This window comes from Ischnura elegans, chromosome 5, assembly GCF_921293095.1.
Source record: "Ischnura elegans chromosome 5, ioIscEleg1.1, whole genome shotgun sequence".
Classification (NCBI taxonomy): Eukaryota; Metazoa; Arthropoda; class Insecta; order Odonata; family Coenagrionidae; genus Ischnura; species Ischnura elegans.
The window spans coordinates 47,796,417-47,819,225 of record NC_060250.1 but is presented as its reverse complement, the minus strand read 5'-3'; the positions used below and the strand labels follow the sequence as shown (position 1 = coordinate 47,819,225).

The 22,809-nt window shown below is 36.4% G+C and overlaps 2 protein-coding genes across 9 annotated transcripts in view; one reads left to right on the top strand and one right to left on the bottom strand.

Moving 5' to 3' along the window:
* LOC124158833 (lanC-like protein 2) overlaps window positions 1–21,721 on the top strand; it is a 27,030-nt gene extending 5,309 nt beyond the window's left edge. The window contains exons 5-9 of one of the 2 annotated variants that reach the window (XM_046534186.1): window positions 2,652–2,792; window positions 7,363–7,545; window positions 10,398–10,589; window positions 14,685–14,787; window positions 21,165–21,721. In XM_046534186.1, the coding sequence (XP_046390142.1) occupies window positions 2,652–2,792; window positions 7,363–7,545; window positions 10,398–10,589; window positions 14,685–14,787; window positions 21,165–21,241 (696 nt within the window). In that variant the 3' untranslated portion in view covers window positions 21,242–21,721. Of the gene's footprint in view, window positions 1–2,651; window positions 2,793–7,362; window positions 7,546–10,397; window positions 10,744–14,684; window positions 14,788–21,164 lie in introns of those variants that run through there. The other variant, XR_006864875.1, reaches the window with a different exon arrangement.
* The window catches only part of LOC124158835 (cyclic AMP-responsive element-binding protein 1), a 34,566-nt gene continuing 33,036 nt past the window's right edge, over window positions 21,280–22,809 (bottom strand). For 6 of the 7 annotated variants that reach the window (XM_046534188.1, XM_046534191.1, XM_046534187.1 and 3 more), the window contains one exon: window positions 21,280–22,809. In XM_046534188.1, the coding sequence (XP_046390144.1) occupies window positions 22,650–22,809 (160 nt within the window). In that variant the 3' untranslated portion in view covers window positions 21,280–22,649. The other variant, XM_046534193.1, reaches the window with a different exon arrangement.

Here is a 22,809-nt window from a genome sequence, read left to right as displayed (position 1 = left end):
TTACGATCATATATATCCAGTTTGTGTTAGCTTCAATCACGAAGTTTATTTTAGCTATCACGGCTGGAAAATGTAATTAGTGTAAATTAAATAACTAGATTATGTACGCAGAATGTTATTCTAGGTAGCATGGGTGGTAAGATGGGGGCAGATACCGGGGAAGGTGAAAAGGGAATATAGAGTAGGGTGGTCACTGGAGAGTCACCGGTGCATTATGGTTGGAAAATCCTGGTGAAGTAGAGTGAGATGGGAGAGGAATGAACTATGCGCAACAAACACCATTATCTGTATCCATAAATGAAGGATGGGGACAGTTTTTTCATTCTTTCGCTTATTGCTATTGTACCGTGGCGGTCGCCAAGGGCATATGCTAAGAGAAATTTTCCTTCAGTTGGGTTGAGTCACCGGGAAACCCTAGAGAATGATCACTGAAACGATCCAGTTGTTTCCAAAAAAACACTGATCCTCGGAATTTATTTGCAGCGTCCATCCAACGACATTAGTGATAAAGGAAAGCATATATCCTGCCATACGGAAAGCATGCAGATGATGTCGCTTCGAATTTGAACGTTCCTGTTCATTATCATTCTCCTAAAAATCCCTAACGCATTGACAGTCCATCCTTCCCTGTTTTCTCCTTCTCCTGCACTCCTTGCCTATCTTTCCACCACCTTTCACCTCTACATCCTCCATCTTTCTTTCCCATATAAACTACGGCATGTATGACAAAAGAGTAGAGTGCTAGCAAAGTGCTACTGAGCAACGTAGATGAAGGCATATAAGATGTTGCACATAACTGATTCCGAAAATATGGGCTTTTATACGGAACTACCGCCTCAATATGCAATTCTCTTTGGGTAAAAGTAACACAGCCATCGGAGTGATGGCAAATATTTACAAGTTTCCTTCACTAAGACATCACATACCCAGGTAAGTTCTAATAGATGAGTACTAAGGAAGTAATCCGTAGTTTTAGAGAAATTCTATGAAATAGCATATTTTTTTATAATTATTAGATCATGGCTAGACAAAAGCTTTTGTCTCAAGATGGCACACAAAAACTGCTGAACATTGAAGAAACTAGTGACGATGATCTGGATTACCAGCCAATCGAAGAGGAGAGTTCCAATGAAGATGACATTGACATAAAGAGCATTGCCTGGTTTGGATCGAAGAGTTGTACAGCACCTCACTGAACCATACCAAAATACGAACAGAAATGAAACGAGTGACAAAAATTTCTCTGATATAAAGTTTGCATAGAGTTATGTTGGAACTATAGGAAAGTATTAACGATTTATTCCAGGAAAATTTCAAGCCAATAAAAGTGGTAAAGTCGTTTCTTCATTGTTTGGTTTCACCAAAAATGGTATGTTTGTGTCATTGCCCAAGATAAAGAGTTGACCGGTAGTTCTTCTATGATTCATGCATCATAATAAAATTATGGAAGACGTCAATGCTAAACCTGAAATTATCTGTCACTACAACTGCACCAAAGGTGAAGTCGATTTCCTTGACCAGTTGGTAAAGACGCACATGAGTAAAAGACACAAATAGTTGGCCTTTTGCGTTTTTCATGAGTGACTTGGACGTGAGTAGAGTAGCAGCGTATGTGGTGTGGGTGAATACTGATCTAAATTGAAATGTTGGTAGACATTATTCAAGAAGACTATTTATTGTAAGTGCATCCGATATTCTGGTTGATGTCCACATTGAAAGACGATCCAACTTGGGTTTTCCTTGGAACACAGGCTAAGGATTTTTTGATGAAGGAATTTCTGAGCCAAGACATTCATCAAATTATAGTATAACAAAAAATGAGATAATATATATGCCCATGATAAAAACATTATGAAGAAAAACAAATGTGTAACAACTGTGAGCAATCGGTGTGCAATGAACATAGTGACGTAAACGTGTAAATGAAAAGTGAAAAAAGCTTTGAGGGGTGGCCTATCCTGGACTCGTTGATAAAATTTTGTGTTTTCCCCCAAACAATAAGTTTTGATGTTGTACAGTGTCTCGTTTGATAAGTAAATGATATTCAATTATCCCTTATGTTAGTTGATTCTAAATTTAAATTATTTCCACCAGAGATCAATTTTATGAAGGATGAATAATAATTTATTTAGATTTCAAATTTTTGTTACTAATTAACATGAAAATTATTATATATATATATTCATTTATGAACATTAAAAAATATTTTGAAATCATTTATTTTGTATAAATTTGCACTATTTGACAAAAAACAATGATATTTATTCTAGCAGGTTGGCCCACATGAGCAAAAAGAAAAAATTAACAAGGAGGGTCCATTGGGCCCTGCTTGCCCGGTTACGTTAGAAATTTGAGGTGCCCGGATAAGGGTTAAACTCACTATCAATAAAAAAAAGTAGTGAACAAGCTCATTCTGGTGCTGTGCTATGGAAATTTAAGAGATGGAATTACAGTACAATGTCAATGTCTAAACCATTCTTTTTGTACAGGTAAAATAATTTTCATTGCATGGAAGTGGTTTCTATTTGGATAGATAATTTTTCATTAATGGGTAAAAAAATATTCTTGATGATTTTGAATTTATTCTTATCGAGTTGTATATTCTTTTATGCCTGTGAAGTGTATTCTTTCTGTTTTACCATTCCCATCAGGTTTTATCTGCAATTTTGGCTTCAGGGAAATCTCTGGCAAAATCTGAACATCGCAAAGTACCCTTAATGTATCGCTGGCATGGCTCATATTACTTTGGAGCAGCTCATGGCATCGCTGGAATACTTTATACTCTTCTATTGGTGAGTCTGTGAGAAATAGTTTTAAATTATTTTATATATAAGGGCTTCAGATAAGAATAAAAAAAATTCCGCTATCCTCGGGCAGTAGAAACTGATTAGAGAAGGACGAAGAGAGAGGGAGACAGAGGGTAAATATAGGGAGAGAAAGATGGAAAAATTTCTTAGACCATGGGGTGGGGAGCTCCTTCATCGAGTGTGGGAGAAATAATCCATTGCCAAGACAAAAGATTTTAGGTTCAATGAATTATACAATTGCAGAGATGTTGTGCAGATAATGTTTTTGAAATATATTTCATTGTAAAAGAGAAGGAAGGATGCATCGGGCAATTTTTAATGTACACTTTCCTTGTTGCAGAAATAGAATGAGAGAATCACATTTTTATTACTTTTTTGAGGGCTTATTACTATTTATCAAATACTTTCCCGATAAAACTAATCAACATGTCGTGTGCATTCATCTTCACAAACCATCCTCTAAAACAAGTCTGCTCCAGAAAATGTGTGTTCTAAACGAGCAATTGGCTGCGAAAACAGTCTGCTGAGCTATTTTCCATGGGCGCACAGAACATCCTGAGCTATTTTGTGGAAAAAGCCCACGTTTTATAAACTAAAAGCTATTAATATTTATTCCCAACCGTGTCCCCATACTGGAAATAACATAATAGATTACCAAATGTCTTAAAATTCAGAAATTAACTATCCACGCTTAGGGTTTTGGCCCGCTGTGCTTGAGAGTATGAAATTTGTCATAAGATAAAGGTAAGAAACAATTATTTATGAGCATATATATGGTTCTATACTTTGAGTACGTGAGTAAATTAAAACGGAAGATTCAAAGACATATCGTTTTCATGTCTGCATTTCTTGCAAGATACGCTGCAGACAAACACAACCATTTGGAAAAAACCGCGTAGTGCTGCATAAACACATATTGAATTTTTTTAAAATCATAATTCATTTCAAGTATCATTTCAATCATTGTGAAGTCAGGAACTGTTCAGTATTGTGCCCGTTCTTCATCCTGTGGGCAGCAATTTTTTTTTTACTCCAGTCGCAGGCACATGCAGCTACATCAGTTTGTGACCACCGTGAGCAAAGGCAAAATTGTAATGCAGTGCACCATTCTGCTGGATAAGGTCACTTTTCAATGCCTTGCTGAGGCTTTTCAACTTACGAGCAACGTCTTAGAATGCAACTTGGTCATAATCTGAGGATTTCCTGTAAAATTACCAGCGCTCAAAAGTTAAGAACACATATTTAAGTGGTGGGCTACAATTTAGTGTGTGTTACACAGTGGGTTACAATTTAGTATGTGGTACAAATTTCAGATAAATACTGTGGGGTAAATATGTACCTTAAGTCTGGGTATATAGACCATAGGTAAGTATTCAAAGATTAAAAATAATTGTTCACTTAAATACAAGGCTGCAGTCAGCAGAGAGGGGTACATACTCCTGCTGAAATGATCAGAATATTCATTCCCTCCTTCTGAGTGCTGACAAAATACACTGGGTAATTCATTATAGATAGGGACATGCAAAAGTCGCAATGGAATAACGCAAATTCCGGGGTATTCCTGCGAATACGAGAATTTTGTGTTAATCGCGATTTTCTCTTATAGTCCAGGAAATGAAGCATTTTGGCTTGCAATTTTTTCAAACTGAATCGATTTTCTTGAAATTTTCACAATAAGTAGGGAATATACCAAGAATCAAAATCTATATCATGCCGACGGGCGCTTTTACCCAGGGGGTGGTTTCCACCCCATCTCGGGGGTGGAAAATTTTAATTATATTTTGAACACAGGAAACGATAGAAAAATAAATTCTAAGAATAAAATGTTCTTTCCATTTTTTGCGTAAAATTAATATTTTTCGAGTTATTTGCGATTGAAAGTAACAGTTTTTTGACGAAAAAATCAACGCTTTTAATCGATTATAGGCAAATAACTTGAAAAGTATTAATTTTATTAGGAAATTGTTAATTAGAAAACTGTAGCTTGTAGAAAATTAAATAAAAATATTATTTTATATTTCCTTTATGACGAATTCGGACCGAGCTACAACTTCTTGATGGTTATCTATTGTTTGTCATATGCTAAATTTGCAAGATTCAATACCAAATAGCGGGAAAATGTATTTTTCGAGGAAAACTTATGCAATCTGTTTAAAAGTGTTTTTAAAAAACTTTCTTAAAATGGGAAAAAAAAATTTTTATCATGAAATTTGAGCGATTTATGATTAAAAATAAGATCAGTCCCCACTTTTTTCTACGAAAAAATCACTGAAAACAACTCCTTATTACCACACTAGACAAAATTGATCAATGCCCTTCAGAATTTCTCTTTATTTAACTATTGTTAATTGATCCTAGAAGTTTTTTTAATTTACAATTCTAACTTTTGAAAAAAATGGAGGAAAAAGTGAAGAGTCATTTTCTACAATTTCGTTAAAAATACTCTTTTTTTCAAAATAACTCCAAAAAAACTGGAGATATGAAAAAAATGCTAGGGTAATAAATTGTAGCTTCTTTATTTCCAAATATTTTGGTGTGTTTTAATTTTCTATACAATAAATATTTGGTGAGATATTGATAATTAAAACCTCCATTTCCAAGGGAGCTGCACCTTATTTAGACCCTTAAATCCCTCCCCTTTAAAAATTAATGACTCGAAAAATATTTAATTCACATGACCTCGTAGTCAGTAAAAACCCTACAAAATACAATTTAAATGAACTTTCTATCATAAAAAATAAAGGAGCTATGTTTGAAATACCCATCAATTATTTTCGAAAAATTCGAAATCCACAATACATAGCATAACATTCCTCATAATCAGCATATACTTTATGTACTTAACGTTCGAAGATAACGATACACTCAAATTTGCTACAAAATAAACACACATACCCATATGATGTATACATACATACACATATGTGAGTATGTGTGCTCTCGCTCACATTGACCTGTGAGCATGCATGTTGTGGGAAGACTGGAAGCCATACAGTCTCCGTTTGATAGTGTTTTATGTTACCATGACGAAGTTTGTTCTGTTTATCCTATTGTTATATATTTTCAGTGCTGTGATTAAAATCATGAGAGAAAAAAGTGAATACATAATAAAAGGAGTAAGAAAGTGATAAGAAGATAAAATGTGATAAATTTATATTTATAGGGTAAATAATTTTTTTTACATTAACCCCCAATAAGGGTTGATTATTATGGGTTGAAACGCCTTAAAATTATTTTCCAAACAAAAAATAACTATACAAATAATTTAAAGTAAATTTTACATGTATTTAGCTTTAAAATATAATTTTTTAAGTTTTAGCTTTTAGGGGTAGTTTTCACCCCTAAAAAATAAAAGGCGCCCTTCGGCATAATATAGATTTTGAAGAAGGGGGTATGATTAGTCTAATCCCAAATATTTATGAAAATCGATTTGGTTTGAAAAAATGTTTTAAAGGAGGTATGATTAGTATAATTACAAATTTTTATGCAAATCGATTCAGTTTGAAAATTCTTTTTTACATTAATCCCCAATAAGGGTTGATTATTATGGGTTGAAACACCTTAAAATTATTATCCAAACATAAAAAAATAATTATACCAATAATTTAAACTAAATTTTATATGTATTTACCTTTAAAATATAATTTTTTAAGTTTTAGCTTTTAGGGGTAGTTTTCACCCCTAAAAAATAAAAAGCGCCCTTCGGCATAATATAGATTTTGAAGTAGGGGGTATAATTAGTCTAATCCCAAATTTTTGTGCAAATCCATTCAGTTTGAAAAAATTGCAAGGTTTTTCACTTTTATGAGCTTCATTTCCTGGACTATTAATTCCAGGGCGATTTTCACCGACTCAGATGCGATTTTCATCATTTCTTTCTTCTGGTCATGCTTCTCCCACGAAATTGTTTTTTCAAGGAGTATATTTAAGCTACATTGTTCTGATTATCTCTAGATTTTGATGGCTTTCTTAGCTAATTTTCAACAATATGTGGTAGAATAACGGTACTGTGCAATATAAATTGATAATCGTAAATTATTCATCAGTGAGAAATCAACTAGTAATGTTTTCACCTTTGGTATAAAATTTTAAGCAGCTTTAATTCAGTGCATTAAAAATATTCCCGGTGAGGATGAAGCATTAATAACGAAAGAAACTGGTAACTGATCTGATATATTCATAATGAAGGTAAATAAACTCATATGAAAACAATACGTGCAAGAGAGTTTTTGATAAATGCCTTTCTTGTCTAAAGATGACATCAAAGGCAGCTTTCAGACGCGACGAGTTTTCGCCGGCCGCCATGATATCCAGAGAGATGTCACATTTGAAAGTGGCATGAATTTCACGACGACACGTTGCGACTGCGGGTTCACGGCGACTCCAAAAACTCATTAAGAGTGCTTATATCATCAGCGTAGTGAAATTTTTTGAACAACAGATTCTGATTGCATAGGTAACCAATCAAATTCAATTGATTGTAATAAATGCAATCTGTGGAATCTCTTCCCTTTTGAGGTGCAAACAAATACACATTCTGTTTTTGTAATTTCAGGCAAGAGACCAGTTAACTGATTCTGAGCTGATGGAATTGATTCGTCCAACCATTGACTTCCTGCTGGACACTTCCTTTCCCAGTGGAAACCTACCATCGTCTCTTGGCCGAGAGAAGGACAAGCTGGTTCATTGGTGTCACGGTGCACCAGGGGCTGTGTATTTGTACTGCCTGGCATACAAAGTAAGCTCAGATCCTTTGCTTTAAGACCTATATTGTGCACAAAAAAGTAACTAATTTTGTCACAAAAAAGTAGCCGGTACTCTCCCTCACATTCAATCCATTGGTCCGCTTTGCCATGTAATTCATGAAATCTGTACTCTAATGACCAACAGTTTCTCACCTCATTTTATCCTTTGCAGCATCTATGTCATTATAGCATTATCATTTTAGTTCTTTTTTGTGGATATAAAAAGAAATGAGATGGATCAGGAAAGGATATTGGGTAAGGCAGTCTTTTATTTTTCATGAATATGTACATACTAATGCAGGAGGTGCTGCTTGAGGAGGTGTATTGTCAAGGTGGGAAGACCAGTCCCTTATCTCCTACGAGCATCAGACAAAATTTGCTGAATCAATCCCCTGTAATTATTACAGATAGTATCTTCAATACTCTATTGTGGGTCTTGGAAGCATGATTGTAAGGACTTTTTCATCAATTTTGAAAGCTGATGGTTGTTTGAAATGGCCAAACGTTCAATCTGAGTCATCACATGCTTGGTGGGTGGCCTGGTTTCAGGTTCCCCTTTTGACTTCACTCACCATGCATGTGTCATCTGAATGGGGTTATAGCTTAACCAATGACACTTCATCAGTTGAATTTTTTATTGCTGAAAATAACAGAAGAGAAAATGAATGTCAAATTTTGATTGATATTTGCTCAGCTTGACATGATGAAGACAATCGTCGAAGGACAAGTGGAAGGCAAGAATGGAAAAAGAAGACCTCGAACAAAATATATGGGACAAGTAAAGAGAGATGTGAAAGAGAAGAAATACGTAGGTGTGAAAAGATTAGCTGATAGGAGAACTGAGTGGAGAGCTGCGTCAAACCAATCCTAGGATTGTTGACCAGTGATGACGATGATGATTTGCTCAGCTCTTCATAGAAATAGTTATTGGAAACGAGCATATGCTGGTTGAGTCTATTATTAGTGGGTAAATTTGGAGGTATGGATTGTTATTAGAGATGGGTCGAATAGCAGATTTCTCGAACTCTAATATCGAATTTGAATATTAAATCATTGCTCGAATATTCAAATACCTCGAATTTCGAATACCTTGAATACTAGAACTGCGCAAAGCATATTGAACGTACGTTTTTTCTTCTATTTCACTTGATGAATGTATGTATAAATAAAAAGGTATATGCAGTGGAACCCTGATCTATCGTTCCCGCATTGATCATTTTCCCACATTCATCTTTCGCTGTTCCTGGTCTCAAATAAAGTTCCATAATGACAATGGAAGTTATCTATCTAAGTTCGCGTCTATCGTCCCCCGAAGTATCGTTTTCCCACATTGATCATTTGAAGATCGTGGTCCCATCCTATAATTTTCCCGCATCCATCGTTTGACGAAAATGAGACGAAGTGTTTACAATGTGTTATTTGTGGCTGATGACGACAGACACATAGTTTGAATCTTCCCCTGGAGATTGAACTACCATAGAGAGAAGCTGAGTGCCGTGGAATAGTAACATTAGCGCATTTCCCAAGATCGGCTATCCCCCTCCTTTCAGCGCTCGCCTCCCCCCCTCTGACACTTTCCTCTTCTCTGAAATCAAGCAAAAGGTCCCAGCTCACGCATGGATCATATTACAAAGGCCTTAGTTTCGAAAGAAAATATCAAGTTACACGAGAACAATAGAAACGTGTTTCGCGTCTCTCTGATTCTCGCCCTCTGAATTTTTTCAGCCTTTCTCCTTTAAAGTTCCCAGTTTCTCAAGGTCAACTGCTGCATGAATCACCAATTAGCCCAAAAGGTGTCTAAAAATGTATTTCGGCAATTGGTATTATACTGTTATTAGATGGAGATATCAGTAATGTGCACGTAATTCAAAAAAGAATGATACCAAATACAACGTATTTCTAACGTTATTTAAACATTTTAAGCAAGGAAATAGTCGGAATAATACGATGGTGATTTCTGGCGAATCTTAATGTCCTTACAGCTGAGCTTTCTCGGCAGTTATTGCAGCATTTCTTTCGAAAACAGGGCATCAGGTTACAATTCACGAGTTATGCTACAAGTCTCACTTGTCAGAGTTGTTATCGAAGTGACATCTTCTCAGGATATTGTGTCGTAGGTGTATTGATGCATTCAGCCAGGGGCCTGCATATATGCCATTTTTTACTATTATTTTAATGAAAATTTTGATCCTTCATCAAATTTTATGTGTCATTGCGGACCCGTCATTTGGCATAAAGAAACAAAACTGACGTCAGGGGAAGCCCGCATTCTTGTAGTCTTTGAACCCGAAATGCTTCTTTTTCAACAGTGAAGAAGTAAATCTTATGTGATTTGGTGGAATGTATAAATATACCATAGAAAACAAGAAAACGGACAGCATATAATGCAAGGCGAAGAATAAGTTATGGCTGGCTGTACGTAGTATGTACAACAGCCACCACAATGTTGTTACAAGAGACGAAAACAACTTCAAAAAAAGCAGGTTAACTGATTTTTTTTTAGTCGATAATATGATGATGAAGTTACTTAGCATTACTACATCCTGGCCTCACCGGATTCTGCATTTTCTGTCATTTTTATGGTGAAATATCATTGTAAGTATGTGGAAACCATATATCAATGTAAGTAAAGTTGATGTGTAAGGTGACATTAATGAAAATGGGTGAAAACAAATGGTTTGGGAATGGGCGAATGAATAATATGACAGGGTGAATAAATGCTATGGTAAGAATAGGTATGGAGGTGAATAAAGGTTTCAGGGTAGAAGATGAATAATATTATTGTTGAGTTAGTGATTGCATTAAATTTATGGAACATGTCATTCATATTGGCTGCACTTTTCAGGTGTTCCACGATGAGCGCTACTTGGATGCTGCCAAGAAGTGTGGAGAGGTTGTTTGGCAGAGAGGCTTGCTAAGAAAGGGATACGGCATATGCCATGGTGTGGCCGGGAATGCCTACACCTTCCTCTGTCTACTCCAAACGATAAATGATTGCAAGGGAGCTAGCGACTCAGAATCCCAGCAGCAGTCTTGGGTATGATTTCCATCCCTCAACGAATCCTGTAAAAACATCTTAAGTGAAACAATCTATCTCTAAGCACTGTGGTTGAATAGGCCGTGGTACTCTCGTCTGAAAGGAGCATAATCAGCTCAAACATTGGGTTGGCTCAATGGATCTTGATAGATGTGTAAGTGCTATGGAATGAAGGCAATCCAGACATCCCTCAAATGTGTATACTTCACAGCTGAAAAAAAGGGCATTATTGCTCGTCATATTTGGCCACACAATCCTCTTCTTGTTACCACCCCCAATCAGTTGTTGTTGTCCCTTTGGTCCTGGGATCAAATCACATTGGTAGTTTTAATATTTTTGTGGAGGCCTGTTCGATTGGGCGGATCGGAAAAATCGATTTTTTTCAAATCCATCTGGCCCAATGACAAAAAGTTATGGGGCCGATCAAAAATAAGGCCTGAAAATTTTGAGACCTCTAGGTGAACCCCTGAACCTCGATCAAATGCAATTTAGGGGGGGGAGGGACAAAATTCGAAAAATATAATATTTTATGGTCATTCCCTATAGATTTTGCTGAGTTACTGCCCATTTAGGGCAAGAATTTTGTGGATTTTGACGAATCTACCACCGTTTAGCCACAAAATGCCTAATTTGAGTCCGCGAAGAAAATATTCCAACACCCACACAGGGTCGTGGATACAAGAGTGGCAGGCCCATCCCATCCCCTCGCTTCTCCCCCTCCATCACCTCGAATACAGCAAAATTCATCCGGCATGTGCTGCCAGGAGGGCGTTCATCTTTGATAATATAAATCGGAAGATGGTAGAAGGTAAAAAAGGGTGCGTAGTTAGACGACTTGTCTCTTCTTTGATTTTCACTTGGAAAGGAATTGAGAATCGCAGATTTTATTACTTTTGCTAATCCTCCGATGGGTGAGGCAAAACCCCCAAAAGTGGGACCCTGTTTCTTCAACTAACACCACGCATTCCCCTCTAAACTTGGATTGATATGTCCTCTTGCTTTTTTTCATCAGACAAAAGTAGTCTTTCATTCCATCAGAATGGAGCCTTTTGATACCTCTCTTTTCGTATTCACAGTAATTAGCATCTTTTTCTGTCTATGTAAGTAATTCTGGTGCACTACCTTGGATGTATCTTACAAAGTTATGATTTTTGTGTTGGTTAAAGTTGCGGGAACGATCATTACTGTTGCTTGGTTCTTGCATATACCTCTATAACAGTTGGCAGATGCATTTTCCCCGCAGAAGTTCCAGTTATAGTTAAGTCCTTCATGTTTATTTCATGAGGAACGTAGAGATACTAATCGGCTGAATTCTCGTCAGTTTAATTTTCTTCAGATAATTGATGAAGAAATTTTAAAACTATTTTCCCACATAAGAATTGACGATGTTGACTCAACGCTCTCTGACAATTCCCTTTTTTTCCTCAGTTGTCGAGTTTCTTTATGATTCAATCCAGCAGCCATCATCTTTCGTTTCATCCAGTTGTCTCTCAAAATACTTCTCCATTAGGGGGAACCTTATGTTCCCTCTTACATTTACATGCGAAAATATCTCATAATTTCAAATGTTCCATTAAAAGTGTTCGAGTTTTGTACTTAAATAAAACCCTACTTTTGGCCTATTTGCATTTTCCGTAAGTATTAGTACTTCCTATGGTACCACTAAATCCATTTAGTCACACACATAATGGAAGAGAAGCGTGTCATCATAGTTCCCACACCTTTACAGCCATTTTTAGAGGCTTCTTCATAACCCGTAGGCGCCTTTCCTGTGTTCTCGGATCTAAAGATATTTCATCACTTCTCTAAAAGTTGGTAACATCGATTTGTTTAACACCGACAAGGTGCCAAATAAGAGACAAGTCGTCTCACTACGCATCCTTTTTTACCTTCTACCATCTTCCGGTTTATGCTATCAAAGATGAACGCTCTCCTAGCAGCACATGCCGGATGAATTTTGCTGTATTCGAGGTGATGGAGGGGGAGAAGCGAGGGGACGGGATGGGCCTGCCACTCTTGTATCCACGACCCTGTGTGGGTGTTGGAATATTTTCTTCACGGACTCAAATTAGGCATTTTGTGGCTAAACGGTGGTAGATTCGTCAAAATCCACAAAATTCTTGCCCTTAATGGGCAGTAACTCAGCAAAATCTATAGGGAATGACCATAAAATATTATATTTTTCGAATTTTGTCCCTCCCCCCCCCCCCTAAATTGCATTTGATCGAGGTTCAGGGGTTCACCTAGAGGTCTCAAAATTTTCAGGCCTTATTTTTGATCGGCCCCATAACTTTTTGTCATTGGGCCAGATGGATTTGAAAAAAAATCGATTTGTCTGATCCACCCTACTGTTCAAGGGTGGCATTACCAAATAGGACGTTCAGCCACTGTCCCTTTGGTGCCTTTCACTAACATCTTGGAAATGCTGGGTTTCATCCTTCTTAACCCTTTGTATTGGCATAATTGGGAAAAGTTGCATTTTCCTTCTCTCAAAGGAATAGAATTCAAGTGTATATCCAGGTAATAAAATATTTTGACTTATAACTTTTCCCGAAAACTTTTTACTCGGAAAGTTTGTACTTCATTACCAAATGCAATTGCATATTTTTTGTCTGCTCTATCACCATGTCAAATGTTGCAGTGAATTCCTTTGTATGTCCATTCAGGGGCGACTTTTTGCAGCTGTGTTGATGGTGGCATGTTGACTGCACGATGTTAGAAGTCAATCTGGGTCAGCAGCGGTGACAAAAAAAATGAAATTTTGGTCATAAAGTACTTTCAAAGTAAAAATTCTTTTGGGGTATGCAGTCATGCTAGTTATAATTAAAATATTTTAACATGAGTGTGTGAACTCAAATTTTATTTTCAGAGTGGGGAAACAGCTTTTCCCAATTATAAAAGGTACAGGATGTCCCAAGTGACAACTGTTACTCACCACATCTAGTCCATTGGCTTTATTGAACTTTTTAGGTTTGCAAGATTGAAATTGCCATATTTCAATGCATGTAAGATTAACATTTTTTTCCAAAAGAATAGGTAAAAAAAATCACCTGCTTCATGCATGCTTAAATGTGAAGATTGAATATCCATGCGTTAATGTTCAATACTGACTCGATTATATTTTTACTGAAATGTATTTATTATTCAATTGAAAAATTCTGTGGATGTCATTGTTTTTATTGAGCTCATTGCTATTATGTGATGTTATTAATCATTTATTTAATACAGTGGAACCTCGTTAAAGCGAGTACGGACTATAGCGACACCCCCGCTATTACGAGAGATAGCCGATGCACCGTCGATTGACCCTATAATAAGCGTGTTAAAAAATTCGTTTTTACGAGACCCTTTCGGTGTTGGCTCTCGCCATAGCGAGGGTTTCACCGCCGGAAGACTTTCATGAAGACTCCTTAACCTCTGTAATTGCTAGCGATCTGTTAGAAATGAAGTTAATGGAGTGCTCAGTCTCAAATTTATGTGGTAAACTGTCGTTCGATAAATATAATGATGACAAAACAATGCTTTGTATGATTTTTATTCAGTGCGGCGCTTATAAATTGTTTGAATAGTTGGTCGTTATTTGAGTAAGGAAATTTAGTGATGCAAAAAAACATCGCCTTTCTTCTGGATTTATGCTTACGTTTATCGGATAGATGTTTATCTGTCGCCGCACCACTCCTGTTCCTGTATATCTGTTCACAACAGGTATATTGGCTATTATTTGCTCCACCTCCGGTAAAGCGACAATTCGCTATAGCGAGTGTTTATTAGTGCACCGTGGGGTGTCGTTATATCGAGGTTTCACTGTATACCACTATTGTTTTTCTCGATTTGTCATATCTAAGGAGTTGGGAGCGAGATACTGAATGAGCTTGATCGTATGTATATTAATGTGGTCAAACTCATTCGATATCTTGCTTCGATTTATACGATCGTATAAGATCTAAAAGGAACAAAGTACCTTGCCTTTGCATGGACTTTTTTCTTGTGTGTGCCATACGAAAGTGAGGGTGTATCTAATAAGCTGTCAAATATATTATTTTTTTCTTCAATTGAAGCTCCCCTTCATGCTCTGGTCTCTTTTTTTTCCTGCAGGAAGCTAAATATCTCTACAGAGCTTGTAAGTTTGCAGAGTGGTGTATGACATATGATGAGCGCCAAGATCGGGTTCCAGATCGACCCTTTTCTCTCTTTGAAGGTATGTATGCCAATGGTGCCTCGTGAACTCTGAAGAGGGGAAGTCTGCTCCAACTCTCATTGTGGTACAGAGCTCACCGCCCCATCCCCTATGCGTATAGATTAGCCCTTATGTGTACATTTGGTTTATCTTATGGATAAAATAATGTGAATAAAATCTGGAATATAAAGCATATTTAGAGTTTTAGGAATGAGTTATGAGATTTGCATAATTGAGAATCAAGTTTTATAAACTCAAGAAATAGTTCCACTCATCAGGGGTGCAGCTACGAATTAAGACTAGGGGGTGTTTTAGGTGCAACTAGACCTGGGGTATGTGGTATACCCACCAGGATAAGAGCGAGGAATGGGGCCCTCCCTCAGATATTTTTTAAGATAAATGGTTCAAAATGATGAGTTTTATGGCTTTCTGAGGTATATTTTATTAATACTTACAATTTTTGTATACGTATATTAATCAAATGAAGTAAAATGGATTAAACTTTAAAGTTTCTCTGAGCTTTGGGGGGGTTTTATCCCCCAAACCCCCCCCCCCTCGCTGCACCACTGCCACTGATGATGGGTTGAGTAAAGAGTAATTAGTTTATACATAATTGGAATTATTGGACTGTTATTCTGTTATTTTTTGCTATTCATCATCCGTGAACTGATTATTTTCGAAGGGCAAATAGCGTTGAATACCCCCTCCTTTTCTCTTCCTAGTTTCCTTTAGCTTTGGCACCAGCTTCCTGCCTCTTTGGTGGTATTACAGCAACCTATTTAACACATTGCGTTAGCTGTAATTTAGAGAAAATGGTCGGTGACTGACATTTTGGCAAAAATTTGTATATTTTTATTATTATTTTAACAGTAGGATCTTATGAGTAGAAGCAAAGATTATCGGTGAATAAAAACTTTGAATTTCGTCATAAAAATCTGTCAATTTCGGTTTAAAATTTCGTCGTGAAATTGCAATTTCGTCATATAAAATAGTTTCGTCATAAAATTTCACTCATCACAAATATTTATTTTTATCCCAAGATCAGTAATTTCACCAATAAAAATTGTTATTAGCATATTAAATATATTTTTAATAGTAAAAACCTTGATAAAGAAGGGTCAAAGCAAATTCTAAAGGAATAAGTTAAGCATTTGTTACATACACATACCATAAACAGTCTTTGCTATTTATGTATTTCAACCTCTTAACGCGAGAATAGAGAAATGTGGGAGTTGTACAGATGGGGAATATTTTTGATTGGTCTAAATTTCACCGGATCATTGGCCTGCATGATATAAATAACTTATAGTTTTCACTTAACTCATTGATAATAAAAGTCTTCAAGGTCTTACATAAAAAATATAAAATCAACACATGCAAATATGTATTTGTCTACTAATAGGTTGCTTCTATCTATATTTTTTTTTGGAATATGCCACCTGAAATTATTCACACTATGGAATTAAAAATTGGCTGAATCCTTCTTTTACTGGAATTGAGATCCATTGATCAAACTTGACTTTAATTCTACATTTTTTGGAAGTTCAGTGGTTCTTTTATTTATATTTCCATACATGGAAAAACCTCTTTCTGCATCTACATTTGCCACAGGTATCCACAGGGTTTTCACACAATTTTCTGCAAAATGGGGAAAATCATTTATAACTGCAAGAATTAATGGAAGACCTGAAAATTCTTTTCCTTCTTCCCGAACTGATCTTACAGAATCCTTCAAAGCAAAATAGGCAAGAAATTCTTGAGTTTCTGTTAATAATTATATGAGGACATTAGCAATAATTGTGCTTAAGCCCTTCACATTAGTTGTCAATATACACCTTGAGTTAAATAATCTTCCCATGGCTGTAATAATGTTCCCCCCTGGGTCCCTGTATACAAGAAATGACAACTTGATATTAGTCTTTATGCCTATTTGCTTCAGGACCTCACACATGAAAAGTTGCACAGATTTTTTGACCATTAAGATAAGATTCATTTTCTTTTCCAAATTGTGCATTGCTGACTAGGGTAAAGGAATTCTATAAATTAAGGTTCAATCAGTTCTTAAATGTTTTTGGTTCCCGGTACCTGTCTGGTTCTCCCCCATCGGTTCTCGATACTTGGTTCCCAAGATGAACTCTAATTATCTCAATTAATGTCAAATTTAAATGAACAACCACAAGAAGTGAATGCAAATAATTTCATGAAAGATGCTAATTAGCAGGAAAGCTCTGTAAAAAAACTTGAGATTGTCTCCATAATTTTATTTGCCAGGTAAAAAAGTTAAATAACACGTTGTTAAGAATGCATGATTGACCAATATGTCTCATTACATCAGGCAACCACTGGTTCTTTCTCCAGATTTTTTGTTGTAACTTGTAAGTCAGATCAACATACATTCCGTGATGTTGCTTGCTTAAATTGTTACTTTAATTGACAACTTATTAGCATGCTTCACTGTCACAGTTCTTATAACCTCAACAATAAACTGCTCAATACGCCGGTACAGCGACAACATGGATAAACTGAGCGGCCATGAATTAACGCAAAAGTGTAATGCGGTGTTGCATTCTGCAGGATAACCACACACTTCTACTTATTACATTAAGTAGTTAACTATATTTCTTTATTTCATTTGGTCACGAAACCTCAGGGCAATTTCAAATACATCATGCGGCTTACACCCGTATGTCTCTCTTTAATCAGATAACTACATCTTTAACGATTAATTTTAATTGTAAAATGTTAATCTTACTATGCTGACTAAATACATAACTAAAACACTGAACTATGCTAAAGCTATTTATTACATAAACTTTCAGAGTCATACTGAGTAGTTCTCACTTAATGACATTTGCATATGTAATCAAGACCACTGAAATAAATTGGGTGAAATTAACTCTCTAGTGTTCCCATTTATTGAAGAATCAACCAAGTTTCGCTTTTATGCTATTTTGGGAGGACTACAGCAATTATGGGCATGTTTGCTGGTCATTGTGCGGTACTACTAGGCAGGTGTCAGGCAAGCTAAAGACAGCATTTACCATTATAATTAAACTTTGCTTAAGCAAACAAACCATATTTGTCAAAATGTTAGTGTATGAAACCCCAGGAAATATGTACAGCTGTATATGGACTCGTCTCTAGTGACAGACTCTTATCCTAAGATTATAATGATCTGCTTGCAACTGTAAAGGTGTGCTACATTCAGATAGAAAAGTATACGAGGGGTCAGTGGCATAGCCAGGGGGGAGGTCCGGGGGGTCCGCCCCCCCCCCACTCCTCAAAATATAAAAACATAATTACTCTGATTCATAAAAGAAAACAAAATATTGAAAAATCATGAATTTACAAAAGATTTCTTTGACAAATGAACTTTTTTTTATTATGAAAAGTGTTTCAATTAGTTAAAAACCCTTTTACTCAGTACTCTGTTTGTCAAAAATTTACCCCTAATTTTGGAACCCCCCCATGAAATTGTTGGCTACACCGCTGCGAGGGGTCATGAAGAGGAAAAGCATAGCCAACATAGCAATGCATGGTGTTGTTGAATAGAATTCGGTGGGAAGTGAAAAAGGCATAGTTAGGCATGGCAGGGAGAACCCAGCATTGATGGGTCTCCTAACTCAATAGGAGGTTGGCGAGTGAGGAAAAAGGATGGGAGGATTTGTAGGGAGCACATTATTGCATTTTTTTTTTTTAACTCCATGCATTCTGGTCAGTGATGATAATGAGCAATCTAGGCTGTAAATAAGGATCGTTTGGAGGAAACTTATGTGAAAACAATATGAGTTGATATGAATGCACTTGGATTTCAAGAGAAGTATTTATTGGAGGAAAGACAGATGATTGCCCAAGAGATGGCTTGGGCACTGGGAATAATGGCAAAGGGAGGAGGAACTGTTTTTACAGCATGCCTTTAGTGTATTTATGGTTGTAAGAGTGTCAAATAAAGATTTAGATTTTCCCTCGGGTATGGTATGAACATCCGCAGTTTGCACTGATTTGATCGTTGACTATGATAACTTATGGTAAAGAAATTATTTTGGGGGAAAAAATACTGAAGCTGAATGGATAAAATAAGCTCCACCCAACCACATGCATATATTCATTGAAATATGCATTCAGCAAGACTGTGTATCAGTTTTCTTGGAAATTAGTGGACTTAAGGAAGATAATTGTCATCTTTGTGAAGTGGCTATCATACCTTGCGTCAAAAGGTATGTCTATAGGAACCACTTTCAAGAAATTAAGAATTACTTTCATTCATCAGAGAACAACAGGTTAGAAAAAGATATGACATTCCTAAAATACTAGAAATGTAACTTCTCAGATGTATTGATGTATCATCTAATATACTTTGATGAACCCAACTGAAGATTTTTATATTATTAGTATTGAGATAGTGCCCTTTTTTGGGCTCCATTCCTCTGAAATGTTTATAAGTGACCCGTTGGATTTGGTTTCAAGCTGCAGTGCACATCATCATCAGTGCATGCATATCAATTTTCAGCTTCTGGGATAGCTTCGCCATTTACAGATGCCTCTTAGAATTGAAAGGGAAGAGGAGTACCTGATTAGATCCAGGTGATTGGAAATCTAGAAAATCTCTGGTTTTTCAACAATTTTTGTGCCAGCCATTCCTTATTGGCAATTAGTATTCTTTTCCACTAGCACACTTAGCCAGGACCAAATTGCCAATTGCCCTCTTCAAAATCAAAAGAGAAGAAAATCTTATGACCACATGTCACTCACAAATAATGAAATATACTTTGAATGCTACTCTTAAAACTCCGTACTTGTAACTGTTGGTATGCAGGATCCATTAGGATATGTGAGACAGCACAATTGCCAAGAGAAAAAAGCAAGCAATTGCTTCTATACCCACCTGTCAGCTTCTATAACCAAGGTATGGGTGAGTTCATTAAAATGACAATGGATTTGCTAATTATGGAATAGTAATTGGAGGCAAAAAGGGGAGGTGGCCGTAATTTGTAAATTACCTTGATATTTTTTTTAGATAAATGTCCAGAATAGGTGAATGCATTCTTATTGACCTAAGGTCAGATTTATTTTAGATCGAAAGTAGTGTTTTTCTTCTCAAGGAAAAAAAACTGGTTAAGGTGATGCTGACACCGAAGTGCTACAATGTTGGGCAGTAGCAAAAATTGTTTCCAATAAGCACTATTTGGAAAGACAATGTCTGCCGCATAACTTTTCATAGTGAAAAATTTGACAAAGCTGCTGCATTCAAGAAATTTGTTTTTTTAAGTTCAAAATTTATTTAAATGGTGATTGTGCACTTTTTTGTGAGTGAAACGATGTTTAATCACCAATATTTCATGTTTTTGTTTACTATGTATTGTTAAAATATTTGTTTCGTGAAAATTTAACGCTGTGAAGATGAGGTATCCACTGACCCACCTGAGAACTCCTAACATTGCCTTTACACATTATGTCAGCATAAACTATTACCAACAATAATACGATAATTTTAGTTATATGAATGTTTCATTGCTATTTCAACAAAAAATTGAAATTTTGATGCTATTAACAAGTGTGGAATTTTGGAGTTATATAGTCCAATGTAATTTCCTCCATTTGAAGAATTCTACCATATTCATTTAGAGATATGGAGTTCAGGATTTAAGTTTTACAGTTCTCTTTTCCTCACCTAATTATCTCACTGGAAAGGGCTGGTTTAACATATGCTAAATGATGTACGAAGAAATTTCCCTACTATTTGCCACAACATACTAATGATAATTTAATAGTACTACCATGGTGAAAGTACACCCATGAGACTTTGAGTATGTGGGCAGAATCGGAATTGAACTTTCGTGTGTGCACAACATTTTCTCTTGTATTTAGAGAACCCAACTGAAGCATCTGTAACAATTTATTTTGTGCAAGTCCTTTTCACCCACCAATGGTGAGTGTGTTGAGGGAGTAACCCCGAAGGCCGTTTTACACGGTACACGGAATTGCGCAATCTGACGTACGTGCGAAGATCAAAATTGCGTCGTGTTAAGCGGCAAATTGCTAGAACACATGCGAGACGGCAAAATTGCCCGTTCTAATTTAATTCGTGCATTTCCACGCCATTTTAGAAATTAATGCAGCTCTAACCTGTGCAATTCTGTGTACCGTGTAAAACTGCCTTAAGATCAAACTGGCAGGTTATATCACGTATTTTCGAAGCAATATTGCAAGTATTCTACATTTTCAGCTACAAAAGTAAAATAATTTTTTAAGTACTGCTTCATGCGACAGCACACCACAGCAAAGAAATGTGGTTGTAGTTAGATCTATTTCACCATTTCGATAGATGATTCATTTTATCTACTTTCATTGAAATCGAGTGAATTCTACTAAACTGTATTCTCTTTTCCCTTGCATAGGCCTCGCAGGAACTATTTACTTCATGAATGATATGCAGGATCCAATGGAAGCACGTTTTCCTGCATTTGCTCTGTGAAGGATGAGATCTGGTTATGGGGTAAAGGAAAAATAAAGTCATTACTCAATAAGTTTCATTCTTTCAGGCAATATCCCATGCACACTCACACATAATTTATGACATTAACATTGCAACATATGGTTTCCATATTTGTTTCAAATTCATATTATAACCTCTAGATATTATGTACAAATGTGCTATGTGTAAAAATGCCTGTTGTCAAAAAAAGGCAACAAGAGTCACTTGTGAGCCAGAGCAGCAATCACCGACTGCAACAATGTGATCAAGAGTGAAGAGAAACTTTAGGCACATCATGATTTACAGTACTTTAAACTTGGAAAACTACTATGTGTACACACGAGCATCCACAAACTTCTTGTGATATGTAAAAATATGTCTCTGTCAAAATGCTTAAATCTTTCCACAATCAAATCATTTGTTTTTCTCATCTCTAAACTTCCAAGTAACGTACTGTAATAAAGTTACAATTCAGATTAATCTCTCTTTTTTTTTTTAATGGTACCAGGTGGTGACCAGTTAACGTTCACTTATCTATGTGCTGACAGTTAATTAATGTAAAGCAATATCTAGAGTCACAAATGACAACTATTAAATCAACAAGTGTAAAAACAAATCTCTTAATAAATAAGGTGACTTGATAGTTATTCACCGATGGTCACAGTATGGCCATAGCAAATGCCCAAACTATTAAGACATGGCTGTCTGAACACCATCCAATACCATTATCCTTTCTAAAGGCCGAAGAGAGTTGCTCTCATTTCTGAAATCGATAACAAGGGATTGGTAAAGAGCATTCTTTTACACTCACTCACTGATAGATATAATCACATTACCTACAAATCGCAATTTCTGTTATCAATAAAAATGCCCATAAAGTTCAAGCAAATCTTTTTCAGCAGGAAAAGGAACATGGATTTAAGAATTATCTATGGCACAAAGTTCATTCTGACCCTGAGTATGTACCAATGATGACATTCAAGAATGACAACGCACAAAAAATATCGCCTTTAGGGTTATACCACGACAGTCTCTTCATTCAGCAACATGCACCATATTGAGAATTCATTTGCTCAGCAATGGCGTACGATGAAATCTCTCATCACAAGCCCTTTAGACACTTTTTTTATAGTTAAGGTTTTCTGTAGGTTTCATTGTATAAATACAATATTATCTTACATAACAACAAAATGTTAGTATTTTCTTTGAGAAACAACTTCACTTAAACACACAAAGAATAGGAGTCATATCAAGAAGGTACTCTCGTTTGCTTCGACCCCTTCCTCCCTGGCCACGTCACAGAGTGACACACTAACATCACAGCTCAAAGCGAGATTGGCAGGTGCCAACCTACAGGGGCCCACCGCAGTGGGCCGCCAACTAGACTCGCTGGCAGGCACCCTCTGCTTCACTCGCTCCCACATTCCGTCTTCTGCTGGCAATATAGTTCCTTGAGTGCCTTCAGCTCGTCAATGAGGGCCTTGTTCTGATTCTCCAGCACCGCCACCCTGTTCTCCAAACACTTGATGTACTCCTTCTTCTTACGACGGCACTCCCGAGCCGCTTCC